We start from the raw sequence: 24,887 nt of genomic DNA, 5'->3' as shown, positions 1-24,887 counted from the left end.
AAGTCTAAACAATGTCTGAAAAAGGTAAAAAAAAAAAAAAAAAATGTCTGAAAGATATGGGAAATAAAGTTTGAAAAATGTTGGAAGACAAAAGTCTGAAAAAATATCCGTAAAAAAAAAGTCTGAAAAAGTCTGAAAAATGTCTGAAAAAAAAAATTGAAAAAAAAGTTTGAAAAATATCTGAAAAAAAGTTTGAAAAATGTTGGAAAACAAAAGTCTAAACAATGTCCGTAAAAAAAAAGTTTGAAAAAAAAAAGTTTGAAATATATGTGAAAAAAAAAAGTTTGAAAAATGTTGGAAGACAAAAGTCTGAAAAAATGTCCGTAAAAAAAAAAAGTCTGAAAAATGTCTGAAAAAAAAGTCCGAAAAAAAAAGTTTGAAAAATGTTGGAAAACAAAAGTCTAAACAATTTCTGAAAAAGGTAAAAAAAAAAAAAAAAATGTCTGAAAGATATGGGAAATAAAGTTTGAAAAATGTTGGAAGACAAAAGTCTGAAAAAATATCCGTAAAAAAAAAGCAAAAAAAGTCTGAAAAATGTCTGAAAAAGGTAAAAAAAAAAAAAAAAAAAAAAATGTCTGAAAAAGTCTGAAAAATGTCCGAAAAAAAAAGATTGAAAAAAAAAGTTTGAAAAAAAGTCTGAAAAAAAGTTTGAAAAATGTTGGAAGACAAAAGTCTGAAAAAATATCCGTAAAAAAAAAGCAAAAAAAGTTTGAAAAATGTCTGAAAAAGGTAAAAAAAAAAAAAAAAAAAAAAGTCTGAAAAAGTCTGAAAAATGTCCGAAAAAAAAAGATTGAAAAAAAAGTTTGAAAAAAAGTCTGAAAAAAAGTTTGAAAAAAGTTTGAAAACAAAAGTCTAAACAATGTCCGTAAAAAAAAAGTTTGAAAAAAAAAAGTGAAAAATGTTGGAAGACAAAAGTCTAAACAATGTCTGAAAAAGGTAAAAAATGAAATAACTGCAGTTCCTCTCTTTGGCGCCAGAGAGCAGTAGAAGGCGTTTTTAAATTCCCGTGGAGGTTTGTCCTGTCCGCCTCTCCGTAGTCGCCGGGTGGAGGTCGGGCTCCATGCTAACATGCTCATCAGACAGCCTGCTGCTGGAACAGAGAGATTAACATGAAACCACAGACACATGTTCCACTAACTACTCTCTAAATAGAGCTCTCCCGCTGAGCTGATTCATCTGAAGAGCAGCAGCTTGTAGAAACACCGGAGGAGCACCGAACACGGTCTGAACCGGGTCCGTCCGGTTTGTCCTACAAACACCCGGAGAGAGAGTGACAGCAGCGGGAGGAGCTCAGTGCGCAGGCCCGGCGTTAGCTAGCCTACTGCTGCAGGAGGAGGACGGCATCCAGAGCACTACATGACACAGTAACCTCTCTCCTGTCTGTCGAGGTGAAGCAGTGAAACATGAGGAAGGACGTGAGGATCCTGCTGGTTGGAGAACGTGAGTCACTTTAATCACAGTGCTCTGTTAGCCTGCATGCTAATGAGGAGCTAACAGCTAGCAGCTAACAGCTAACAGCTAACAGATGCACCCTGAGACTCTAACAATACACTGATCACTGATCACTGGCTGGTGAGAGGATCAATACACTGATCACTGGCTGGTGAGAGGAGAGAAGAGAATAGAAAGCTTTATTGTGTTTGTATTAAACACAATGAGATTCACAGTTGCCACTTCTGGTCAGTGCTTTAAAACAAATACTTGACTAAAGACTAAATGAGGCAGATAAAACATATAACAGTTATTAAGCAAACAAAACAGGTAAAGTAGATATAATAAATAAATATAAACAGAGGTGTTACACTTGAGGAATAAATGAGGTAAAATAGATGTAATGTAAACAGAGGTTATTGCACTTGTAAAATAGGTAGAGTAGATGTAATAAATAAAATGTAAACAAAGGTAGTTGCACTTGAGGTGTATATTGCATCAAGGATATATTGCAATGTGTATAATAAGAGTAAATACCCTGGGCTTTCTGTCTGGTGTTAGACAATTAAGTGTCTTATGGTGCATGATACTAAATCATGAGTGTTTCCATGCACTGCTCCTCATAACCAGACATAATCTGAGGAGGAGGCTGCCTCATACTGTAGTTTTGATAGTACAACATGACATAATCCCCAGGTGTAAATTACTAAATATGATCATCATTGTATTGGACTTGATTATTAGATTGTACCTGAATATAATAATATAATATTAACTCTGTATTTAACCTGTAACAAAACAACAACAACAAAAACAACAACAACAGAAAACAAAAGACTAGTGAAAAGTAAAATAATAGCATTTTATTCTGTAGAATTAAATAAAAAGAGTAACTGGAACTAAGCTGCAACACATTTTTGTTTTCATTATTTTTTTGATTCTGTTGATTGTTTTTTGGTCTTTAAAATGTGGGAAAATAGTGAAAAATATCTCACAATCATAATTTCTTAAACCCTTCAAACCGCCCAAAAACCCCAAAACAGATCCTCACAGTTTAGATGCTGAAAGCAGACTTTTGATTACCTAAATGATTATTTGATTATCAAAATAGTTATCTGAACAAGTTCCTGTTAATCGACTAATTGTTTCAGCTCCAGTTGGCACAGAGATGTACTGTATGTTAAACAGAATTATGGGTAAATTGTATTCTGATACCGATACCAGTATGTAATATCTATGCACCGATCTGATAACATAATTTATCAACCCAGAGAAAAAAATCAACTTGTTTAACCGTAAATCAATTCTTCTTCGCTGCAGAATTGTTAATTATTCCTAACTTAATTTATTAATGTTCTTTGCAACTGAATAATAAAAGAAAGTTCTCTATGGCATTCATTCTCTGTATCTATTTGTTAATGTTTTACAAACCTGAGCCAGGCCATACAACAAAGATAGTTATCATATCACATCCATACATGGACAGTCATAAACACAGCTGTTAAATAATAATAATAATAATAATTTTTTTTTTTTTTTTAATCACGCTGGTATGGGATCGTACTCGGTATCGTCCGATACCGTAAGTTCAGTTATGTGAATCGTAACGGGGAGGAAGAAACAGTATCGGAACATCTCCATTAAATAGTTTGTAATTACTAGATCTTGACTTTTCCCAGGACTCTGGAGGAGTGAGGGCAGAATGAAACCATGAAGACAATAGAGCCCATCCTCACTTTACTGTGTTTCACCTGCTCTGTTTGTTCTCTTTAAAGCATACTGTATGTGTTGTCAGTACTATTTATATTTCAGTTGTGCAGGTCAGGGTGGCCTACATTTCCACATTAGGCGAGCTGGCACTGACTGTTCCCGAGAGAGGTGCAGCCAAATGCTACGTGTAGCCAAATGCTACGTGTCAGCACCGGAGTTGTGAAGTTCAGTAGAGTTCAGTTTGTGTGGTTACAGATAGCAGAAAGCCTGTCAAAGACACTGAGGGGCCAGAGGGACTGCAAACTAGGGCTGCAACTAAGGATTATTTTAATTATCGATTAATCTGTCTACTATTTCTTTGATTAACCCTCTGAGACCTTCGATCCCGACTGACTTTACTGTCTTTCAGAGACTTTAGTAGTTTCTCGAAGGAGGCTAAATAATGCTCCAAAAGTTGGGCTAAATTTTAGTGAGGAAAAACTGGCAGGGCCATCTTCAAAGGGGTCCCTTGACCTCTGACCTCAAGATATGTGGTTGAAAATAGGTTCTATGGGTACCCACGAGTCTCCCCTTTACAGACATGCCCACTTTATGATAATCACATGCAGTATATATGTGTTATTTTCCCCTATTCTAAAATGATGTGTTTGAATATTTCTGCATACTGGGGTCCCTAAACAGTCTTGAATTACATAAATTGTGTATCACTGTAAAGCTGAGACTCTGGTGGAACCAATGAGCCCAACTGTATTCATGTGTGATGATGTTAGTCCCCATAGGAGACATTTCATTGTAGTGAAACCATTTTTTAAAAACTTGACCTCACTGTATAAAATGACCTGTGGTGACCTCTAGGATAATCACAGCCTCATGAAAGTTTACAGCCACAAACTAGAGACCTAGAGCATTCAGAGGATTGATGGCTTTCCTAGCTAGATTGACAATAAGGGGGTTTCTGAGCAGTTTACACAACACAAGTGCTCGCCATCCAATCGCCGAAAAATGCAATTCTTGCAGAAATCTCCAAATAGTCCAAAGTTTTTGATCCCAAATCACAGCATGGCTTTTTCTATAGTGTTCCTCAAGGTCTTGGTGTCTTCATGTGGTATTTTGGAGGGATTAGTGATCATTTTTATAAATTCTTGAGTGGTAAAAAATGATTAAATTTAGCACCAAATCTGTGTAACAAATGGTATCAACCCAAAAATAGCTGCAACAACTTATGAGACATAATAGAGCATGAGGATGACCATCATATACTTCTATTATAATGTTCTAAACCCTTATACACTTTCACTATTAAATAATTCATTCATTCATGTTTATTTCTGATTTATGACTAGAACAAGTTGACACACTGAACTGAGCTGCATCTCAAATTTATCTCCAGGTTCCCAGCTTTCAGATGATGTACTTGTATGTGACATCTACTGTTGACCTGCTATCCCCCCCTAAAGACCTCCTGTACCCCCATAAAAAAGACAAAACGTGTCTATTGTGGGTTTCAGGGCATTAATGACCCATTGTCAGTAAAAGATTGTAATAAAATATTTGTTTTCCTTTGCCCGTACAGCCAAGGTGGGGAAGACATCGCTGATAATGTCTCTGGTCAGTGAGGAGTTTCCTGATGAGGTACGTATCAATCAGATGATCAGATCATCCTGGTAGCTGTTAAGTTCACACTCTTATCCTGATCATACATATTGAAGCTGGACAGTGTAGACCTGGCTTTGTTGATGTCAGAATCATGAGGGTGAAAACACACATGTAATATTTATTGAGTCTTGCTTGTTGTCGTCTGTCCTCCAGGTTCCTCTCCGAGCTGAGGAGATCACCATCCCAGCTGATGTCACCCCAGAGAGGGTGCCCACACATATTGTGGACTACTCGGGTAAACCCTCCCCCTACTACACACACACACACATTTGATAACATGTAAATCACTGTACTGATGATACCTGTTTGACACCTTTTAGAGGCAGAACAGTCAGACGAGCAGCTGTACCAGGAGATATCAAAGGTTGGTGTGACTTCTCATTCTCGTCTGGTCTGGTGTAATGTCTGTTCTCCATGTATTGATATTGATATTTGTCTTTACAGGCAAATGTTATCTGCATAGTTTACTCAGTCAACAACAAGAAGTCCATCGAAAAGGTGAGCAGGGTTCCTCTCTGTGCTCCGTGCTGTTAATCAAATACATAACTGCAGTATGTCTGGAATGTGAAACGGGACGCTGCATCATGCTCATCGTCTTAATCTGAGATAATTAATTAATGAATGTTTGTGCAGCTGCAGTGTTTGATGGTGTGCTTTACTCCCCTAGGTGACAAGCCACTGGATTCCCCTCATAAATGACCGAACGGACAAGGATAGCCGGTGTGTGCTCTTGTCACTTTAATTTGATTAGATGTGTATTTGTGCGTGTCTTCCCTGTGGCTCAGCCAGGTGGTGCTGCATTTGCAAGCTTGAAATCAGAGTGGTGGGAACTAGAGATAAGTTTAAGATCATTGAATGATTCAAAAGAGGGCTTTATATTGTTAAATTAAAGCCCCAGACACACCAACTCGTCATCAGAGAACTAGCGCCGATGAAGGCCGTCTGTTGCGATGCCTCACTTCACCTTTGTTTTGGCCGACTACACCGCAAAGACTACAACCGACGGCCAGTTAGCACGTACGTTTTGCGCCTGTGTGCAAGGAAATAACTCCACATCAGCAGGTAGTGGTAGTCTGTACTCATCATTCAGAAAGGGAAACGGATAGACCGAGGACGGCGGATATACAAGCCGTTGTTATGATACGTACATGAAATAAAGCAACATTTGCCGGCCATTTTCACACCACTCTCACTCATGGATGTATAAAGAGAACTGGCTACAGCGTTGGAGGAGAGAACCCGTTCATTCCTATGAAAGTCGGTCAGTGGCGCATGATGCTAAAATGGCTCGACTTCCGAGCGGAAAAGTACCCGGATCTTCCAGCGATCTTCCGCATCCATTGGGCCCACGGAGCAGGCGCAGTAGCGTCCGCTCGGTCACATGGCTCGGTCACGGAGTCACAGCCGTCACACTGTCGTCACGGCTTGCTAACTCCACCTCCCAGCCCTCGCTCCAGCCTCGGTCCCTGTCAGGGTTTCTTTCACAACAAAGACCGGCTCGCTGTACATTATCCCTTACTCATAAAACAGAGAAAACCAGGAAATCTTCACGTTGGAGAGGCTGCAACTAGAGAGGTTTTTTGCATAAAGAAATGGCTTAAACCATAACTCTATTATCAAAATAGCTGCTTATTATTTATTATTATTATTAGTTGATCAACTAATTGATGAAGTGACTGAGCTATATAATGTAGTAAATGAATGTTCTTTGCTGCAGGGTGCCATTGATCCTTGTGGGGAACAAGTCGGACCTGGTGGAACACAGCAGCATGGAGACCATCCTGCCAATCATGAATCAATACCAGGATATCGAGACCTGTGTAGAGGTAAGAGATCAATACACACATGCATATACTGTATAAACCTTTTGGAGGCAGAGCTGCTTGGAGATCCCACTCAGTTAAATGTCAAAGAAGATGAAGCACTTGAGAGCGATGGATTGGCAAATTAAATATGAAATCTAATACTAGCAGTGGTCGCCAGAGAGAGGCCGGCGGTGTGCTGGGCAGATCGGCCCCCGAGCTACTCCTGACTCCACTTACACTCTGACTGAGTCGCTGCCACGCCACGGCCTGCTGACTGACGGTCTGTGAGGGTGTTGAGAGGCTTGGCCGTCATGGAGGAAGTTCTGCATGACTGTTAAATTCAAATTTCCCTCTGTGTCATGAGACGGCTCAGTCATGCCCTCCTGAGCTGGATTAGTTTACAAGGTTAAAAGAGGGAGACGAGGAGGACGTGAGAGACGGCACATACAGACGCACAGCTGGTGGGAGTTGGACTCGTATGAAAGACATGTGAACCAATGCTGCTGGCTCAGTGTTGGACCAGACCCAGGGCTGGTTGTATGTGCTGCTTCTCTAAGCTACTGACATCTGTGTGTTTATGTAAAGATATAGAGGAGTAATGTCTACCTGAGCAGAGAATGAAGTCGCTATCCCTCTGTGTGTTTTAATCCGAGCTTCTCCATGCTTTGTTGACACCGCCGGCCGTGCATGATTTTAATGCATGTACAGTACGTGCATGTGAGCGTGCCTCACTGGCTAGCTCACGGCTGCTGCTCTGCACAGCTCTCATACAGCAATTACAGCTGATTACGCCGTCACGACTTTCGCCGTTGTTTGCATTGTTCAGCGGTGTTACCACCTCGCCGTGGCTCGCTGTGGCTCGCTGTGGCTCGCTGTGGCTCGCTGTCGCCATGTTGAGAGCTGTTGAGAGGCAATAGAAATGCTCCCATTCCTGTATTAAGCACCTTTAAGTCAAAGTACGTAATGTAAAAAAGTAAATGTACTCATTCATTCTGCAGACAAAATTAGCTCTTCTCAGTGTTACATTATTATTTATTATTAGCCTATACTTCTGGATTATTATCATTGGTGCAGTAACATGTAAGCTGCTCTTTAACGTCTGGTAGAGATAAATTATACTGATTTTATATTCTGTTGGATCATGGTTTAATTTCTGTATAACAACACATTGTATTTTATGTGCTCTTAATTTTTTTTTTTTAAATCTGCAAAGTAACTTGTAACTACGGCCGCCAAATAAATGCAGTAATGTAAGAAAATGCAATATTTCCCTGTGAAATATTTTTGATTTGTAGAAATATGAAGTAGCATAGAAATAAAAAAATACTGAAGTAAAGTACAAGTAACTTATCGTAATAACTTTGTGTACTTTTTTATTATTTTTAATTTCTAAGTGAACTATTCAAGTCCGTGTAGATGAGTTTGACATTTCTCGATAATGATGCTCCAGATGTTCAGGGCATTCACTCACACATCTGCCCTCTTTTTTCCCTCAGTGCTCTGCCAAAAACCTGAAGAACATCTCTGAGCTTTTCTACTACGCCCAGAAGGCCGTTCTCCACCCGACTGGACCGCTGTACTGCCCAGAGGAGAAGGAGGTGAGATCTATACAGTAGATTCAGTTGTACTGGAACATTTTGACTTGTCATAGTAGGAAAAGGTCTGCAAAAAGGGTCAACACCAGGACCCTGAAACTGAAGCAACTCAGCCATCAGTAATTCTATCATTCACACCTGTGCTTTCTCTACTGTGACATGTCAAAATGGTTTGTTTTCAATTACTACAAATGTATGGCAGCCAGGATTACACCTATTGTAGTATAAAATAGACCTACTTGATGTTGGGATGCACCAAAACAACATGCTGTTAAATAGTTTCTTCGTCAATGTCATTTTAAAATTCAGTGAAAATACGAATGACTAAAAAGAAAGAAATTGAAGGCTAGTAGTGGCTTGTTTGAGGCTTACTCCGAGTCAGCATCAGCGGCTAGCTCAAGCACAAGCTCCACTAGTGGGCAGCAGAGACGACATTGATCGAAGATGTTCTTATTCCAAGTTTTGTTGTTTGTCGTCAGTCCAAAAAGGAAACATAATTGGAGCTTGTCGGGTTAACAGTTCTCAGCAAAAGACCAGTAGGCTCTCTCTCTCTTCAAAGAAAGAAGTCTACTCAACTTAACTCACAGAAACCCCAGGCCTCATATCACCTTACATCAAAATGAGTCCACTCCATGAGGTATACAGATGTTATATTTGGGGAAAAGACAGCACTAGTATCAGATGTGTGTGCGGTATTGGCTGAGAAAAAGTTGGATTGGTGCATCCCTAAAGTTAGCTGCATCCCTAAAGTTAGCTGCCACAATGCTTACTGTTTATTTAAATCTCTCTGCATTATATAAGTCCATGTAATCACCTAAATGATTATGTTTCTTCTGTTATTTCAGCTGAAGCCTTCTTGCATTAAGTCTTTAACTAGAATCTTTAAAGTGTCTGACCTGGACAACGACGGCATCCTTAATGACAACGAGCTCAACTTCTTCCAGGTAATGTATTTTCCACTTTAATAATGTCGATGTCAACATGAATACATACGATTTAAGACAAGTTATCATCACTAGTAAAACGGCTCTTCTGGTTTAGGGTGGCGGCTTTTAAGATGAACCAAACCTGAAAAAAACTTAAATGTATGGCTTGTTGTGTTTGTCTGTAGAGAACATGCTTCAATACACCTCTGGCGCCTCAGGCTTTAGAGGATGTAAAGAATGTGGTCAGGAGGAACATGACGGACGGAGTCCAGGACAACGGACTTTCACTCAAAGGTCAGACAATCTTGTTGTCATATTCCTTCTCTTTCCTCCGTCCTCCACTTCATTACTTATCCTTCTTCATGTCCTCTCAATGATTTCTGCTTGTGTTTTTAGTCCATTCTTTTAAGTGCTGACTCCGTCCCCCTCTTTATTTATTGCAGGCTTCCTGTTCCTGCACACCCTCTTCATACAGCGAGGCCGACACGAGACCACCTGGACTGTGCTGAGGAGGTTTGGCTATGACGATGACCTGGAGCTCACGCAGGAATACCTGTTCCCCATGTAAGTGCAGACTTAAAGCAAAGACTCAAAGGTTATATGCCCAGAAAGAAAAAAAGCATAATAAACAAAGTTAAAGATGAATTTGACTGATAAAATTATTATTATTTTTCTCTGTAGATATTATGATAATATCATTATCATGAATTCTTTTGGACATGATAATCTTGGAGTGATAATCTTATATTGTGACAGCCCTAATAAGGGTACAGCGTGCAGCCCTCATGCTAAATGTATTAAAAGTGCAATCTACTGGTTAATGCACCCACTTAATAGCTCCTTAGCTCATATATTTGTGGATGACGTAGTGGTCAAAAGTGTGTTTAGCATAAATATAATAGTGTCTTTAAGTTATCATTCATTTTGGCTATATCACTCAGCCCATATTGATGTCTTGTTCCTCTTTTGATATGACCTCAATGATATTTAATATCGTTTCCTCTTCTCTACTGAATTATTCTGGTTGACTGGTACGACTTAAAGTGATTCAGGCAGATTGTTTCTTCCTTCGTCACCTTTGAAAGCAGAATCAGAGTGATATTCAGTCAATGCTTGAGAGCTCTCTGTTAAATGATTGTTTGTGTCCGTCCCTGTATCGCAGGATAAAGATCACTCCAGACTGCACCACGGAGCTCAACCACAACGCTTACCTCTTCCTCCAGAGTGTCTTTGACAAACATGACAAAGTGAGTGGTTAGACATTTGTATTTATGATTTATTTATTATTTTACAGTGTATATTTTTAAAGAAAACTTTTCTGCTCAATTAGTTAAAATAAATCTTGTGTCTGTCTGTGCCAGTTTTTATGCATTTTACCTGTTTGCCAGGTTTCTTTATGTCCATATTTGTGAGTCACTGTACTGTATGTGCCCTTGGTATGATCCAGGACAGAGATTGTGCGCTGTCGCCGGAGGAGGTGAAGGACTTGTTCAAAGTGTTTCCCTACATGCCCTGGGGTCCGGATGTCAACCACACGGTCGGCACTAACGAACAGGGATGGATCACATACCAGGGATACCTCTCCCAGTGGACGTGAGTGTGGCTCTCATCTATTAATACACACACACACACACACTCAGGCCTATTTTAGATACAACCTGAAAACATTCACAATACTGTAGGACTTACATAATTATGTAGAATACACAGATCATTTTACAAAGTCATGCTCATATAAATCTCATGCTGTCGGACTCATCGTGACTTGTGTGTTTTGTGTTTTAGGTTAACAACATATTTAGATGTACAGCGTAGTTTGGAGTACTTAGGTTATCTTGGCTACTCTATCATCTATGAACAGGAGTCCCAAGCTGCTGCTATTACAGGTAAGAGATCAGAATTAAAGCCGACTCTACTTTTTGTTTTTTATGCCTAAGGAGCACTGTATGTTGACTGACTAACAAAAACACATTTCTGTACAGAATACAAGTTCCGCTTCTTGATACCTTTTCTTTTCTTCTTCATTATTAATGCTTGGATTTTACAGCACGTTGCCATTGTGCATGCATGTTCGTTCTTGCTTAGGAATAATTGCCGGTTTTCTTTCAGTGACGCGTAACAAGCGCATCGATCTGCAGAAGAAACAGACCCAGCGTAGCGTCTTCCGCTGCAACGTCTTGGGGGCCCGGGACAGCGGGAAGAGCGGCTTCCTCCAAGCTTTCCTAGGAAAGAACCTGCAGGTCAGTGGACGTCATGGCTGGAAATTATTTTCAACTCCCTTTTTGAACCGGTGTTTCTAGCAGTTTGTCTTGCTGGACACACACTTTGTTTCAGAGGGATCACGTCCACGGTTGGGAGCAACATTTTACATTTATGTAAAGTCTCGAGTGAACTTTTCAAATTAGTCTAATTACAGGACACGCAAATTAAAAATAATTCAAACACACACAAATCATTGTCAGTTTAGCTTGGCTATCATGAGCTACTAGGCGCCACAGCGCTGCTACTATTCCTGGAGCGCTGCCAAAACGTCCCGGGCAAACCTCATGCTCCAGAGTTTCTGTTCCGCGCGTGCGAGTAGTAGATATAAACAGCTGTTTGGGTAACGGCGAACTGAAAGGATGTCGCTGACTGAACCGAACGTCCTGAACTGAACGGCTCGTCAAATACACAAACCATGCCACCACTGATTCACAGTAGTTTTTACCATGTAACAAACCAATTTGAATGTTTGCGCTCACAGTAATTGCAAGAAGATGAATTACCTGTTTTGCCGGCATCTGGGCAGCCAAAACTAAAATAATAATAATAATAATTACAATAATAATCAACTTTATTTGTATAGTACCTTTCATACAATAAATGCAGCTCAAAGTGCTCAACAATAAAGAAGAAAGAATAAATTACCCAGCCCATCCTACTCTACTGTTCCACCTGCTTTTTAAACATGTTATCCGTCACTGTCCGGTCAAAACTCACACGCATAACCAACTACTGCTGCCAGGATAAATGGTCTCCCCACACCCAACCTCACAGAGCTAAACAACAAAGCCATTGTACGCATTACAATCTCAATAGCACAGGACAACACACACCCACTCAATCACCACCTCACCCATAATGCCATGCTCCGTGCATCGGCACAGAACACTGAGGTGCAATAGGGCTCGCTTTGGGAAAAGCCTCATACCGGCAGTCATAAGCGCCTTAAACAACAGGCGTCGCTGAATAGTCCTTAGTGTGTACTGCTGTCCGTCATTTTCTGTTGTTATCTCTGTTGTATTACTGTTATTGTGTGCTGTTGTACGTATTGGTGTCTGACAAGTACAGTGCTGTGGAAACGATTTTCCCCTTGTGGGATAATAAAGTCTAAAGTCTAAAGACATTACATGCACTGAGTGCTTCACATGAAAATGAACATAAAAATATATTAAAAACGATGAAAAATAAAACCAGAAAAAAAACATATTATAAAAGATAAGAGATAGAAATTAGTGAACAATCCGCTAAACATCAAACTGTGGGTTCCTCACTCTCATTAAATACAACACAAGCAAGATATAATAAACACATATTAAATGCAATCATAAAAGTTACAGTGCAGTGCAAGAAATTAATAATTATTTGATTTAATTAAAAGCAGCGGCAAAACATAGAATGCATAAATCAAGAAAAAAAACATACACTAAAATACAACAAATGAAACGTTTGGAGAAGAACAAAGACGACGTCGTTAAGATACTTGTAATTTAGTCAACATCCTTGTTGGAGCAAACAGGCCCGGGTCGAAGGGACCAGCTTCTAAACATGTAAATAGTCTAGATTGATGTCTGTTATTGACCTTGTTTATCTTCCAGGATCAGAGGCGGATCAGAGAAGACCACAAGTCCTTATATGCCATCAGCACGACCTACGTTTACGGTCAGGAGAAATACCTGCTGGTGAGAACCGTTCACTCATCATCTGATGTTTGGATTACATAATCTGGGTGTATTATACTTCACTGTGTATCAGTATTAGTACTCTGCAAAACTCTGTTAACCCCTCCATCTGCACACTCTCTCCCTGTTCCCCGTCTCGTCTGCGCACCACAAGCTCCACGAGGTGATGCCAGACTTTGACCTCCTGTCCGAGGCGGACCTAGCCTGTGACGTGGTCTGCCTGGTGTATGACATCAACAATCCAGGCTCTTTTGAATACTGCGCCAAAGTGTACAAGGTATGTGTTCAGAAGATGGAGAAAGATGCTTGTAAGGCCTGCTACATGCGGTCTAACTAGTAACAATCAACCGTTGTGTTTGACAGCAATACTTCATAGATAGTAAGACGCCATGCGTGGTGATTTCTGCCAAGTCGGACCTGCATGAAGTACGGCAGCACTACAGCCTCTCGCCGCACGACTTCTGCCGCAAGCATAAGCTCCACCCACCCCAGCCGTTCACATGCAGCACGACCGAAGCACCCAGCAAAGACATCTACACCAGACTCACCACCATGGCCATGTACCCGTGAGTATCAACCCTCTTTGTAGTCTCCTCTAGTTAACCCTTCTGCAACCTGATCCACCATGCCCATCTTCTCCTGTGTGTGCCCCCTATCCACTTCTACCTCTCTCCTGGACGGATGTGTCAGACAGTGGCCGTAGTATTAAAAGGTTACAGCATAGGGAAATTAATGAAAGCCACCATGTATATGCTGTGTAAAGTATAAACAGTTAAATGCTGGTCTCGATCAGTGCTTGAATTTTGGACTTCTCCAGCTACTTCTTTAGATGAGGATGTTTTTTGCTACCTAGCACCCAAAACAAATGTAATGCATATTCTGGGTCTCTTATGCTCCCTTGTAAATTGGTTGTACAGTATGTGTGTGTGCAATCATGCAAGTCCTTTCATGGTCAATCCTAGGACTTTATAGAACCTGTAGCGTGTCTAAACTCCTCAAAGCTTTCAGATCAGATTTCAGAGTAGATTAATTGCTACTCAGTGGGACACGCCCACTTAATCTCATTTTAGCAGCCCAGAAATCCTGTTGTCTACATTTGAATGAAGAATTAGATCTTCTGCACTCTGGGGAATGAATTTTGAGTAGTGAGGCTATCCACTGATCGAGGGTGAATTCTGCCTCAAACGGTGAATAGATGATTCAGAACCTAGATGTTTAAGCCGTCAAGCCAGCGTCGGTTCTCCATGCTGAGGTGCTTGTTAAATATTTAAAGTTTTTATGCATAATATCAACTGTCAAAGTGTAAACTGAGCTGAGCGTCACTTTATTTAGAAAATAATTTACACATTTAGCATTGTTACTGCGATCTCTGAAAACTCTTTCCTTTGTCATTACTCGCTCCACAACATTGTTAACAAATCAAAAATTATGAGCCACGTCTTTGTCATTTGGTGCCGCTGGTCAGCAGGTGTCTGTTGTTGCCGTGAACTGTGCGCGGCTCGCGGTAAAAATAGGCGAGACCTCGAATCTCTAGAAGAGATGCAGCTGACACGCGGCCGAGCCGTGTGTGAGACATACTGCTCACGCTGGTAGTGTGGCTGCTCTAACCTGCTAACACGGACGCCGAAATAAAAAACAACAGGTTCCTCAGCCGCCATGTGCTGCTGACGTTCCCTGTTTGACACTGCAGACCAGAAACTCAAAAATAAATCTTTGATCTTCGTGGTGGTTTGATGCTTTATGTTCTTAAACTGATTATACTCTCTGTTGGGGGAAATTGGTCACAGAAAGGTTCCAGTGGTCAAACAAAAATGACAGATTTTGAGAGCGTTTGCATTTTGTTATTTATTTTTCTGTTGTTGTGACTGCTCCCTTCCTTTCTCTGTGGTTTTCCTCTCCATGTGCTTATTCTCCTTTAGACTATGAAAGTCCATTATAGATGTTTCCTTGTTAATACTTTTGTTTACTTTGTGTTCGAGTTGAGGAGGTGAAGTTAAATGGCAGCAGTGCAGATTGTAGCTCAGAGAAGTATCTTATTCTCTTTAGATTTAGCCGAGTTGTTAATCAAGGTTGAGTTTTTTTTTTAATCTACCTGGCTGTGGCCTCCTCCTCTTCTGTGTATGTGTTGTTTTGTGCGTGTTTTCTTCCTGTGGTGGTGAATACACGCGTTTCTGTGTGTCTCTCCGCAGCCACGCCCGTCTCCGCTGCATGTGCGGCTGCAACAGGTGCACCTATTGCCTGTGTCAGAACCTCCTCAAGTTGGAGCTGCTGCGCAGTATTAAGGCTCAACTCCGCAGGGTCGTTTTCAACAGGTTCATGCATAGAATAAGCTCTAGTGTTTTAACATAGACTCCTCCTCTTCCTCCTCCTCTTCCTCTCTGTGTCTCCCACCCTCGGGTCTGACCTCCAGGGTGCTCACAGAGAGCCTCCTTTTTCACCCGAGCTCTCCAACACCGGTGATGGTGACGGCTCCTCTGCTTTCCTTCAGCGCTCGCCCGTGGTCAGGTTTACACTGCATATCCACTTCAGGGAAAAGGAGAGATTAAATGTGATTGAACGTGATGGTAGCGATCCCTTGTGTCAAAGCATAACGAGTCTTCTATGGTGATTGCTTTTGGGGGAATTTTCCTTTTGCTTGCTGCTGTGTTGCTGCATAGCGTTCATCTTCGGTCAGCTTTGGTTGTTTAGTTCAAAGTTCTCTCTCGAACCAAAAAAAATCATTCAATCGGTCCTAGAGGTCGTTGTTTCCACTGTTTGTTTCCACTGTTTGTTTCCACTGTTTGTTTCCACTGTTTGTTTCCACTGTTTGTTTCCCAGACTGACTAGCAAAATAAATCTTGAGGGGAAAAGTAGCTCCTTCCTGACCGAGTTAGAAGAAACTCAAAATAAAAATAAGAGATGTATCAGTTCTAACTTTAGGACTTCTACGTTTTTGGTTTTAAGAGTAATTCACAAGTATTTTAGCCCTAAAAGTAACCCCTAAATGACTAAGACCTGCTCACAATCAGTCAAAGTCTGCAGGTGGTAGTGAGTTAAATTATTATTTATTAAATTCATCATTTAATGGAATTAAAGTTATAGTTTGACTTAATATATTTTTACATTTAATTTAAAATACTATAATTTTTTATTTAATTGAATAGAGCTGGGGGATATGTCGATATATGTTGTCAAAAAATGTCTATCGTATATTATATTTTTTCTATCGTGATATCGAAAAACCGGCAACCGAACTGTGTTATGTCAATATTATTATTTACGTCATTTGGACGAAGCTTTACGTTCCTTGCATGTGGGAGCCCAGAGTGAGCAGATTATTTTTTTCACTTGAAACTGTTAAGTTCATTTTGCACTTAAGTTCTTAATAAAATGCGGACATACTCAGTATTTAATTCACGCAGGAGTATACAAAAACCACGTGGTTATTTCATATAAAATATTTATTTATTGAATAACCAGAAAACACGCTATATTGTGATATATATATATATATATATATATAATCATTATCATTAATCGAGATTTGAAATGGCGATTTTGGCTATATCGCTCAGCCCTATAATTAGATATAATTTACAATGATTTTCTGTATATTAATGAATATTTTATTTCACTGACACGGACTGGTCACCTGTCAACCAATCACTGTAGACCTGGTGATTCAGGATGAGTCCTACTGTAGACACATGTGAGATGCTTTAAAGCCAAATCAAAGATTTTGTTTACGTTATTTGTCATATAAACCCGTTGGTCATGTGAGGTGTTTTGGTCTCTGCTCCAGCTCCAGCCAGCCCACCCGCTCTCTGTACAGTTTGACACAGCGAAGTGTGACCATGCTGTGCCAGCTAACACACAGGCTGCTAGCCAGGGAGGTGACAGTGTGTGTGTGTGTGGGAATCAGTGTGAGAAACGCATGCCGTTATTTGCTTGTGCAGTGCAAATGAACTCCTAATACTAACCCCCCCATACAGTACACAACACAAACACGCTGTTGAATTAGATTTTTAATTTCTTTAATTTTGGAGTATATTTGTATGAAAGAATAATATAATACTATACATAATTATAATATACCATATCCATGTGGTCAGACAGTTAATCACTCTGACTTGAAAAATAAAAAAGATGGTTTAGGTTTTGTTGTGATTTGTTACAATCAAGTGTTAATGAAGTGTTTTAGTTGAGAGTTGTTTGCTCCCTCCTGTCCTGACGTGGATATGCAAACTGTAAATCTTCACTAACAAGCACATTATTTGCTCGGAGAATGAAAGCAGCCATTCTCTTCTTTGGGTTTGTGCTTCATTCAAACTGAAAACCTCATCGATGTCTGCATGTTTGATATGTGATTTATTTTCAATCACATATAAAAATTCTTCCTGTCTATTAATTTCCCAACTATAATCAACGATCAGAGAGTGCTTGATTGATTATCTGTGATGTTTTCAGTCTCCCTTTGTCTTTTACATTCTTAACACCGACGTCTGCACCTACAGGAGACACTTTATTTTGAAAAGCACACATTGTATTTGTACATTTCCTAAAAGTAAATTCAGTTCCCGTGTTCTCCTGTGGGTTTAGACTTCATAAAGGCTGATGTTTGAAATCAAAATGTGTTTCTTTGTTGTTTAAATTGTATTTGTTGTACCATCACCCTGTCATTTCATCCTATCTGTCTGTCTCTTTCTTTCCTTCCACTCTTTAGGTGTTCATACACATGTTTATGGCTGCCCCTCTTCCTCTTCCTCTTGCATGTGTTCACCCTCTGCTAATCTGTCTGCTGTTGTGTTTGCATGGCTCACCTGTTCTCCACCTCTCTGGACAACCAAAGGCGAGCCTCGGTCCTACGCTGAGGTTACTCACCTGTCCGTCTCTACAGTATAAAGAGAGCTTGGTGTTAAAGATAGGAGAAGGGTTGAATGGCTGTTTATGCTGCTGGATTGTGCAGATGTGTGTTGTGTGTTTGATGGCAATTTTTTTAAGGCCAACAATGGCATAAAATGTGGAGCTTCTGGTGGGGGCGTTCATGGACCCAGGCAGAGCTACGTTCTGTAACGTTGCATCCAGCTCTGTCTTGATACTTGTTTTTAATCTCTGGGAGTTGTTGACACTATTAATAGCATGACACTTAATGAGCCCTGGCAGCGCAAGAGGTCGACACACCACATCAAATGCCTAACGTGTTTTCTGAGAAGCGGGTTGGTTGACTGGCTTAAATTATGTTGTTTTCATTTTACACAATAATCGAAGTCATCTTGCAAAGTGCACAATATTGAAATAACGTCTTAGGTTACGAAAATTACAACAACGGTGAATCGTGTCAGGAGGCCGCTTGAGAAACTTAGTGCAGACAGAGGGGATACAATTTTAAAAAATCAAGTACATGACAAGTGGCCATACAATTCATGGCTCAACATTTCCAGTCTGGCTGCCATGTGGTGTGTACTGTCCGTATATATGTATTAAAAAGCGTGATGTGTGTGTGTGTGTGTTTTGTCATGGTTTGAAGTGTGCGGTGACATTTGACCAGCGATGCGGTCATGGTTGAGCTTGTGCTTGAAGGGTTTTGGTGGTGATCGAAGTTCCCTCCTCTTCGGGCTGGGTAGAGCTGGGTGGTATGGATGAAGTCAGATATCACTTTATATTCTACAGTATTGCTAATTTACAGTATTTTTGGTGCAACTATTGATACTTAAACAAAATATTTAATCTGAACTAGTGAAATTTCAACTGAATCTCATTCACCAAAAATTCAGATAATCTTTTTTGTTTTTTGTATTAGTATTTTATTTATTTTATTTTACATGAACATTGTCACATTTCGGTCAATAAATAAAATAACTCCTATATGCAAAAATAATATTAACATAAAAGTAAATTAATTAATTAAAAAAAATATCTACAAAATCATAACATACAAATAATATACAACAAAAAAAGACACCAATCAAATACATATTCCTACATTAATCTGCACCATGGTCTACTCTAATTTACAAGCAGCCAATTAATTTTCAGACGCATAAAGAGTGAGTGTAATATATTTTGTGTTTATGACATTGGTTGTCGGGCTCTAAAAACTTGGCATGGCAAAAGTCATCTTATTAAATGTCGAACATAACCCTGGTCACACAAAAGGGAAAGAAAAAAAAAATAAATACATACAAATAATAATCATTAAAAAAATTATAGTAGGAAAATAAAATATTTTTTAAAAGTAAATAAATAGAAAATAATAGAAAATAAAAGAGAGAAAAAAGTTCTATCAAATAATAGATTTTTTTTTAAATAAAAAAGCAAATAAAGAGGTAGTTCACTATTTTTTTTGACATTTTATACACTAAATGAATAAATAATTAAATAAATGATAATAAATAATTAATTAAAATATAGAGGGGATTAATCGCTAATGAAAATAGTTTTTGGTGCAGCCGTAGTCAATATTATAATGAAGTATCGCCCAGCTCTACCTACTGTATCTGAATGTGTGTGTGTGAGCACACCCCGGGTAACCGTGTGACTTGACTGGGTGTGTGTTCGGTGTGTGTGTGTGTGGAAGGCTGCTGGGCTGGGTGGAGGCTGTGGGTGGCTACCTGCTGTCAGAGGAGGATTTCAGCCTGACGCAGCAGGTTTCAGCCGTCTCCAGCGTGGAGGGGTCCATCTTTATGGAGGCCTTGGCTGAGCAGCTAACTCCCCCAGAAAGGTAAAGGCAGAAACCACGTCCATGGAGAGAGGGAGGTTATGTTTCTATAACCGGACCGGCGAGTCTGTTGGATACGTTCAACTCTCCCCTATTCAGCAACAGATTGTCAGGTCATTATTTTAACAGCAATTGCCAGTGTTCCTATGTCCTGAAGTGTTTTACAGAGACTTATCGGAGTCTTATAGGAATAGTTCCACATGCTGGGAAATATGCTTATTCACTTTCTGATGGGGATCAGTATCGCTCTAATTTCTGTCTGTTGAATATGAAGCAGCTTGTTAGTTTAGTTTAGAAACGGGGGGGAACAGCTCGCCTGGCTCTGCCTACCAGCACCTCTAAGCTAACTAGTTAAAATATAATATCTTGTCTATTTAATCTGCACAAACGTTTTTGCGTAAATCGTCATGTTACAGTGGGTTATAGAGAGCCTAAGTCACGCCCCTTCCGATGGACCCCATGGGACCGTATTATGTCACCCAAAGACATAATGACAGAGGAGAAAGATGAGCAAAATATCAACATTTTCCTCAGACATATTATAACATTACGAAGAAACACAATAAACCACTAGAATTACAATATATTCAATTATTATGCGCCGAAAAATGAACTTCCATGTCCTCTGCCATTTCTAACAACGTCAACAAACTCGTCACAACTCGGAGCTTTCAGAAACCTTCCACTTACGAGGTCGTGAATACGACATTAGAGGGGTGCGTTCATATGAGCTCTTCAAGTTAACACGGTATAAACGACCCCATTTGAAGGCGCCATAAAAATTAGTAGTCAAGTTTGAAAAGGTCTATAGGTATTTCTGCCCAGTAGAGGGAGCACAGGTGAGCTGTGTGAACATGGCTGGTTTCTCTCCTGGTCCTAGACTACCAGGGTCCCACTGAGTGTGTTGAAGGCTTAACTGTGGACCAGTTTGCTGTCTCTCCATTGCCTTCTGTTCACTGCTTGCTTTTATTGCAGTCTGCGTAGTTCCCCAGTGTTTGTGTTTCTTGCCATATCAGCTGGATCTGTGTTTGGTAGGGCAGCTGTTAACCCAATTTTAATAATCCATTAGTTATATATATATATATTTTTCTAGTTCCTGCCTCCCTGTGTGAATCAGAGCAGCTGCTTCTCATAGTCCAACACCTTTCCTTTGTCTTCTTTTCCAAACCAAAACCAACTGTCAAGAGAAAGCATGTGTTCCTGTTTCAAGCTGGTATCGCAGGGCGCTGATGTTCGTCATTTTACGCTCCTTATTTGAGGAAGTTTCCACTGGAGAGAGAGAGAGAGAGCACATGACTTTGTTTTGTCATTTGGCAACTCATCCCGCTGTGGTTTTAACAACGGAGTTAATATCAAATGCTGCTTGCCTCACCCGCTCTCTTCCTCCCCTCCTCTCAGGCACATGGCTCAGACGGACCTGAAGAACTCCACCTTCTGGCTGAGAGCGAGCGTCGGCGCCACGGTTTTTGCCGTACTGGGCTTCGCCATGTACAGAGCACTTCTCAAACAACGGTGATCAGAAAACATGAGACAAACTACTTCCTCCTCCCTTCCCGGACCCTCTGTTGACTCTGCCCCCTTCCCTCCTCCTACCTGAAAGACTCAAAAAGACTGGCTGACTAACCATCGTCTCAGCCCCCCCTCCTCTCCCATACACCTCATCCCCTTCCCACAATGCAACACGGGCGAGCAACAAACGAGCAAAATCATAGGTACATTTTATATGCATTTAAAAATGAAGAGTTGTTGGGAAAGGGACAGGTTACTTTTAAAAAATCATTCATCATTCAATTTGTAAATGCTGACTTGAATTCTGTGATCTGTTGGTCTAGTCTAGTCTAATCCAGGTCAGACACTACTAGTCGTCACTGGATGTTTTCAGCTGATCCAGGTCAGTGTTAGTAGTTAGATGATTGAAGACCAGAGAGAGGCAGCCATATACAGCAAACACCACAAAGGGACTTGAATCTGTTAATAGATGTGTATAATGCAGTATATTATTATTATGTATGTATTCCTCAAGACATTTTAGGATTGGACCCACAGACATCATCAGAAGCCGGACGCGACACCCACACGGAGGTGTCAGCGGCACATCTAACACTAGAAAAGGTCACGATTGGCATGCACCTGTTTATTTTGTGTGTTAATTTATTAACCCGTTTCTTTGTTTTTCTTGTCTGTTTTGAGTGCAACCACATGAAACAGATGGAGGGATTTACATTTTCCATGTATTTTTGTATTTAGTATTATCAAAGCTGTCCTCATGGTGTATACTGATTTTCTGCTTTTATTTTTTTTCTGGTTTTCAAATAGAGCTTCGTCCCCCTCATGTTATATTTTTATGAAGTTTAGAGGCACCATAGAGCAACAGATTATATGCTATTAACAGCAGCCATTCAGCGCACCTCTCCCACCTTAAAACTATAAAAAGTGTTTCTTCTTCATTCTTCTCTTTTCCAGCATTTTACAATAAAGAATTGTACGATCTGGCACAGCCGCCTACGCGTGTTATTGGGTGAAATAACGGCCAGGTTAAAGCTGCAGTAGGCAAGAATTTTTTGGCATCTTTGGGAGAGAAAAAAATTCCACAATAACCTTTTAAGCATATTTTTATTCAAGTATCCTGAGAGAAAACGATAAAAATAATCATTAAAAAAGATCAGAAAACAAAAGATGTGACTAAGAAAGAAAAGGGCAAAAATGTGGTTGAAGAGAGAGAACTGGGGAAGAAGAGTGAAGAGTGAAGAGTGAAGAGTGAAGAGTGTGGGCAGCAGAGAGAGAAAGAGAGAGATAGAGGAACAGACTGAGTGACATGATGACGAGGAAACTGGCAGAGTATCAGCGGGAAAGAGAAGCAGGTATGACTGAAGGAGAGAGAAATACAGTCATACAGACGCAGAGAGGAGAAACAAGTACTTCAGGTTAACGTAAAGCTGAAGGAGAGAAAACTAGACTTCTGCACCTCCTCATGGCTCTGTTTTCAGGCTTTAAAACAATCTAGCTCATGACGGGAGACTTTGGCCAATCACAGGTCATTTCAGAGAGAGAGAGAGCGTTCCTATTGGCTGTGCTCCGGCTGGTGGGCGGTGCTTGGTATTTCCTCAACTTGATCTCAACATGGCTGCCGGGTCACAAACTTTCTCATTTTACAGCTAAACAGTAGACTACAAGATGTTTCTGAGAACGTTTGAGGAGAGAAATAGGCATTACAGTAACAGAATATTGATTCATATCTGATCAGCGCTGCCTAGTTTGACCGTTTGATCAGAGTTGGCGAGTGATTGACAGCTGCTCAGAGACGGCAAGGCTCCAGATCAGCTCTGACTGCTTGTTTTCCTCCGGTCTGTGAAATCTTGCAGATGTCGTTAGGAGCACCGGAGGACATCAGAGGAACATGATTGTCTCATGCACTACTGTCAGGATATAGTGATGGTTTTATAAAAATAACTTTTTAAATCATATTTGCTACACTTCTACTCACTGCTGCTTTAATCCTCAAGATGTTTAGTTAAGACATTTTCATGTTCCCAACTTGAAATAATAGGCTTGTTCGAGATGAACTACGCCTCGCCTGGAGAGTAGACGAGATCAGGTGGCAGCAGCAGCAGCAGCATGAGGGGGCGGGGACAAAAAGCTGCGGACAAGTCGGACAGTTTCCAGCCGTTTCAAGCAACCTTCAAAGCTTTTACAGGAAGTCACAGAAAAAATGACTTCCTGTTAGATCCACGTTGGGATTTATTTATATTTGTTCGTAAATATATGTGGAAATGTGCGTGTGTCCGGCGCTGCATTCTATCCTTTATTATTTTTATGTCCGCCTTGTAAAGCACATGATGATCACTCATTTTGACAAGTGTTATATATAGATAACCTTCATTATTATAATTATTATTATCAACCATACAAGACATGTTGAACAGATGAAACCTTCATTGCACAACATGAGACTAATCAGTGTTAAATATACAATTACACAGACAGTTGTGACTTCCTACAACACGTAGTGTTTGCTGTCAAAACTAAGAGCCAATCAGCTCTTTGATCAGGCGACAGCCAGGCGTTTCCCATCATGCCCTGGGTCTTGCAGTTGGTGGAGAGCAGCTGAGGCGCCTGGCTCTAAAAACTGCGGCCGCCTCGATCTCGTGAGGTTATCGTTGCCCACGTGTGCATGACGTCAGAGCAAGTCGGACACAAATCTAACCAGCATGCATTGCGCGGCGATCTCCAGTGATCGATTCTGCGCCAGACTGGCTCATCTCGAACGAGCCTACTGTCACAATGATCTGTTTGGCGGCCAACTCTGCGGCCATCTTGAATTTCCAAGGAAAATTGAAAATCAATTTCAAAATCATTTTTGCATGTACATGTCCTCAGGACTGGACCCTCATCATGCCAGAGATATCTGGGGCAGATCGGACGATGTACAGTTTCAAATCGATCTGATGAAATCTGTAGGAGTTCGTTAAAAGTACACGGTCAACAAAACGCTAAAAATGTGTGAAAATCGCACATTAAATTGAAGATGGCTGACTTCCTGTTGAGTTTTGGGCATACCTCCAAGAGGCTTTTTTGTGTGTCTCCACATGTTGCACCTGTCTGCCAAATGTCATACATGTAGGTGAAACCGGAGCGAGGGGCTGGGTTTTTTCAACTGTCTAGGGGGCGCTAGCGAGTCATTTTACAACAACCAAGCCCAACCTTTAAAATATCAAATTTTTCACCGCGTCCGATAAGTGTGCCAAGTTTAATAACTTTTTGACCATGGAAAAGGCCTCAAAAGGAGATTAATCTGCAGAATAATAATAAGAATCCTTACAGTTTCAATAGGGCCTTCGCTGTTCCGATGTTGTCGGTGCTCGGGGCCTAACTACATACCTACAATAGCCTAAACAAGCAAGTTGTCATAGTTCCGTCTAGTCAAACAGTAAGATGAGGTACCCATGCAAGATTTTGAGTGTAAATTAAGCTGACTTTTTCATATTGTTAAAGTTTTAATGTATCTAACTTGTTATAATCATGACAATAAACCTCTCAATCAATTCTTCATGCCGAAATTACACAGAAAAATTTGGTCATTTGTCTCTATGATGTTAAAAAGTTATGTTGATTTTCAATTGTGGACG

General features: G+C 40.4%; 1 protein-coding gene and 1 long non-coding RNA gene across 6 annotated transcripts; one reads left to right on the top strand and one right to left on the bottom strand.

Moving 5' to 3' along the window:
* The first annotated feature begins 1,016 nt into the window (after positions 1 to 1,016).
* Positions 1,017 to 22,256, top strand: rhot1a (ras homolog family member T1a). 5 transcript variants are annotated; one of them, XM_074656892.1, is made up of 21 exons: positions 1,037 to 1,440; positions 4,715 to 4,773; positions 4,951 to 5,032; positions 5,118 to 5,161; positions 5,242 to 5,295; positions 5,465 to 5,517; positions 6,515 to 6,623; positions 8,099 to 8,200; positions 9,043 to 9,141; positions 9,309 to 9,417; positions 9,567 to 9,687; positions 10,286 to 10,370; positions 10,571 to 10,716; positions 10,909 to 11,009; positions 11,233 to 11,363; positions 12,981 to 13,064; positions 13,219 to 13,341; positions 13,428 to 13,630; positions 15,254 to 15,376; positions 19,621 to 19,764; positions 21,160 to 21,419. In XM_074656892.1, exons 1-21 carry the CDS (start codon positions 1,404 to 1,406, stop codon positions 21,275 to 21,277), a joined length of 2,127 nt encoding a protein of 708 aa, XP_074512993.1. In that variant the 5' UTR covers positions 1,037 to 1,403; the 3' UTR covers positions 21,278 to 21,419. The 5 variants fall into 5 exon arrangements, 4 of the variants coding, with proteins under 4 accessions (XP_074512992.1, XP_074512993.1, XP_074512995.1 ...); XM_074656894.1 differs by lacking the exons at positions 19,621 to 19,764; positions 21,160 to 21,419 and adding exons at positions 16,846 to 16,944; positions 17,767 to 17,848; XR_012596807.1 differs by lacking the exons at positions 19,621 to 19,764; positions 21,160 to 21,419 and adding an exon at positions 15,882 to 16,084 and having other exon boundaries at positions 15,254 to 15,829.
* On the bottom strand, positions 20,846 to 21,270 carry LOC141781273 (uncharacterized). The gene is made up of 2 exons (XR_012596808.1): positions 21,134 to 21,270; positions 20,846 to 21,030 (listed from the first exon to the last, which is right to left on the bottom strand). It is a non-coding gene; the product is annotated as an uncharacterized LOC141781273 (long non-coding RNA).
* Positions 22,257 to 24,887: the final 2,631 nt, after the last annotated feature.

Source organism: Sebastes fasciatus, chromosome 13 (genome assembly GCF_043250625.1).
Source record: "Sebastes fasciatus isolate fSebFas1 chromosome 13, fSebFas1.pri, whole genome shotgun sequence".
NCBI lineage: Eukaryota > Metazoa > Chordata > Actinopteri > Perciformes > Sebastidae > Sebastes > Sebastes fasciatus.
The sequence above is the reverse complement of the archived record's forward strand: the minus strand, read 5'-3'. Positions and strand labels throughout refer to the sequence as shown.

Excerpts from the sequence above, each read along its gene's own strand:
- rhot1a (XM_074656892.1), top strand. The coding sequence starts at position 1,404 with ATGAGGAAGGACGTGAGGATCCTGCTGGTTGGAGAAC. Across the intron at positions 10,717-10,908 it reads GGATACCTCTCCCAGTGGAC|GTTAACAACATATTTAGATG; the intron begins GTGAGTGTGGCT and ends TTTGTGTTTTAG. Across the intron at positions 13,342-13,427 it reads ACTGCGCCAAAGTGTACAAG|CAATACTTCATAGATAGTAA; the intron begins GTATGTGTTCAG and ends TGTGTTTGACAG.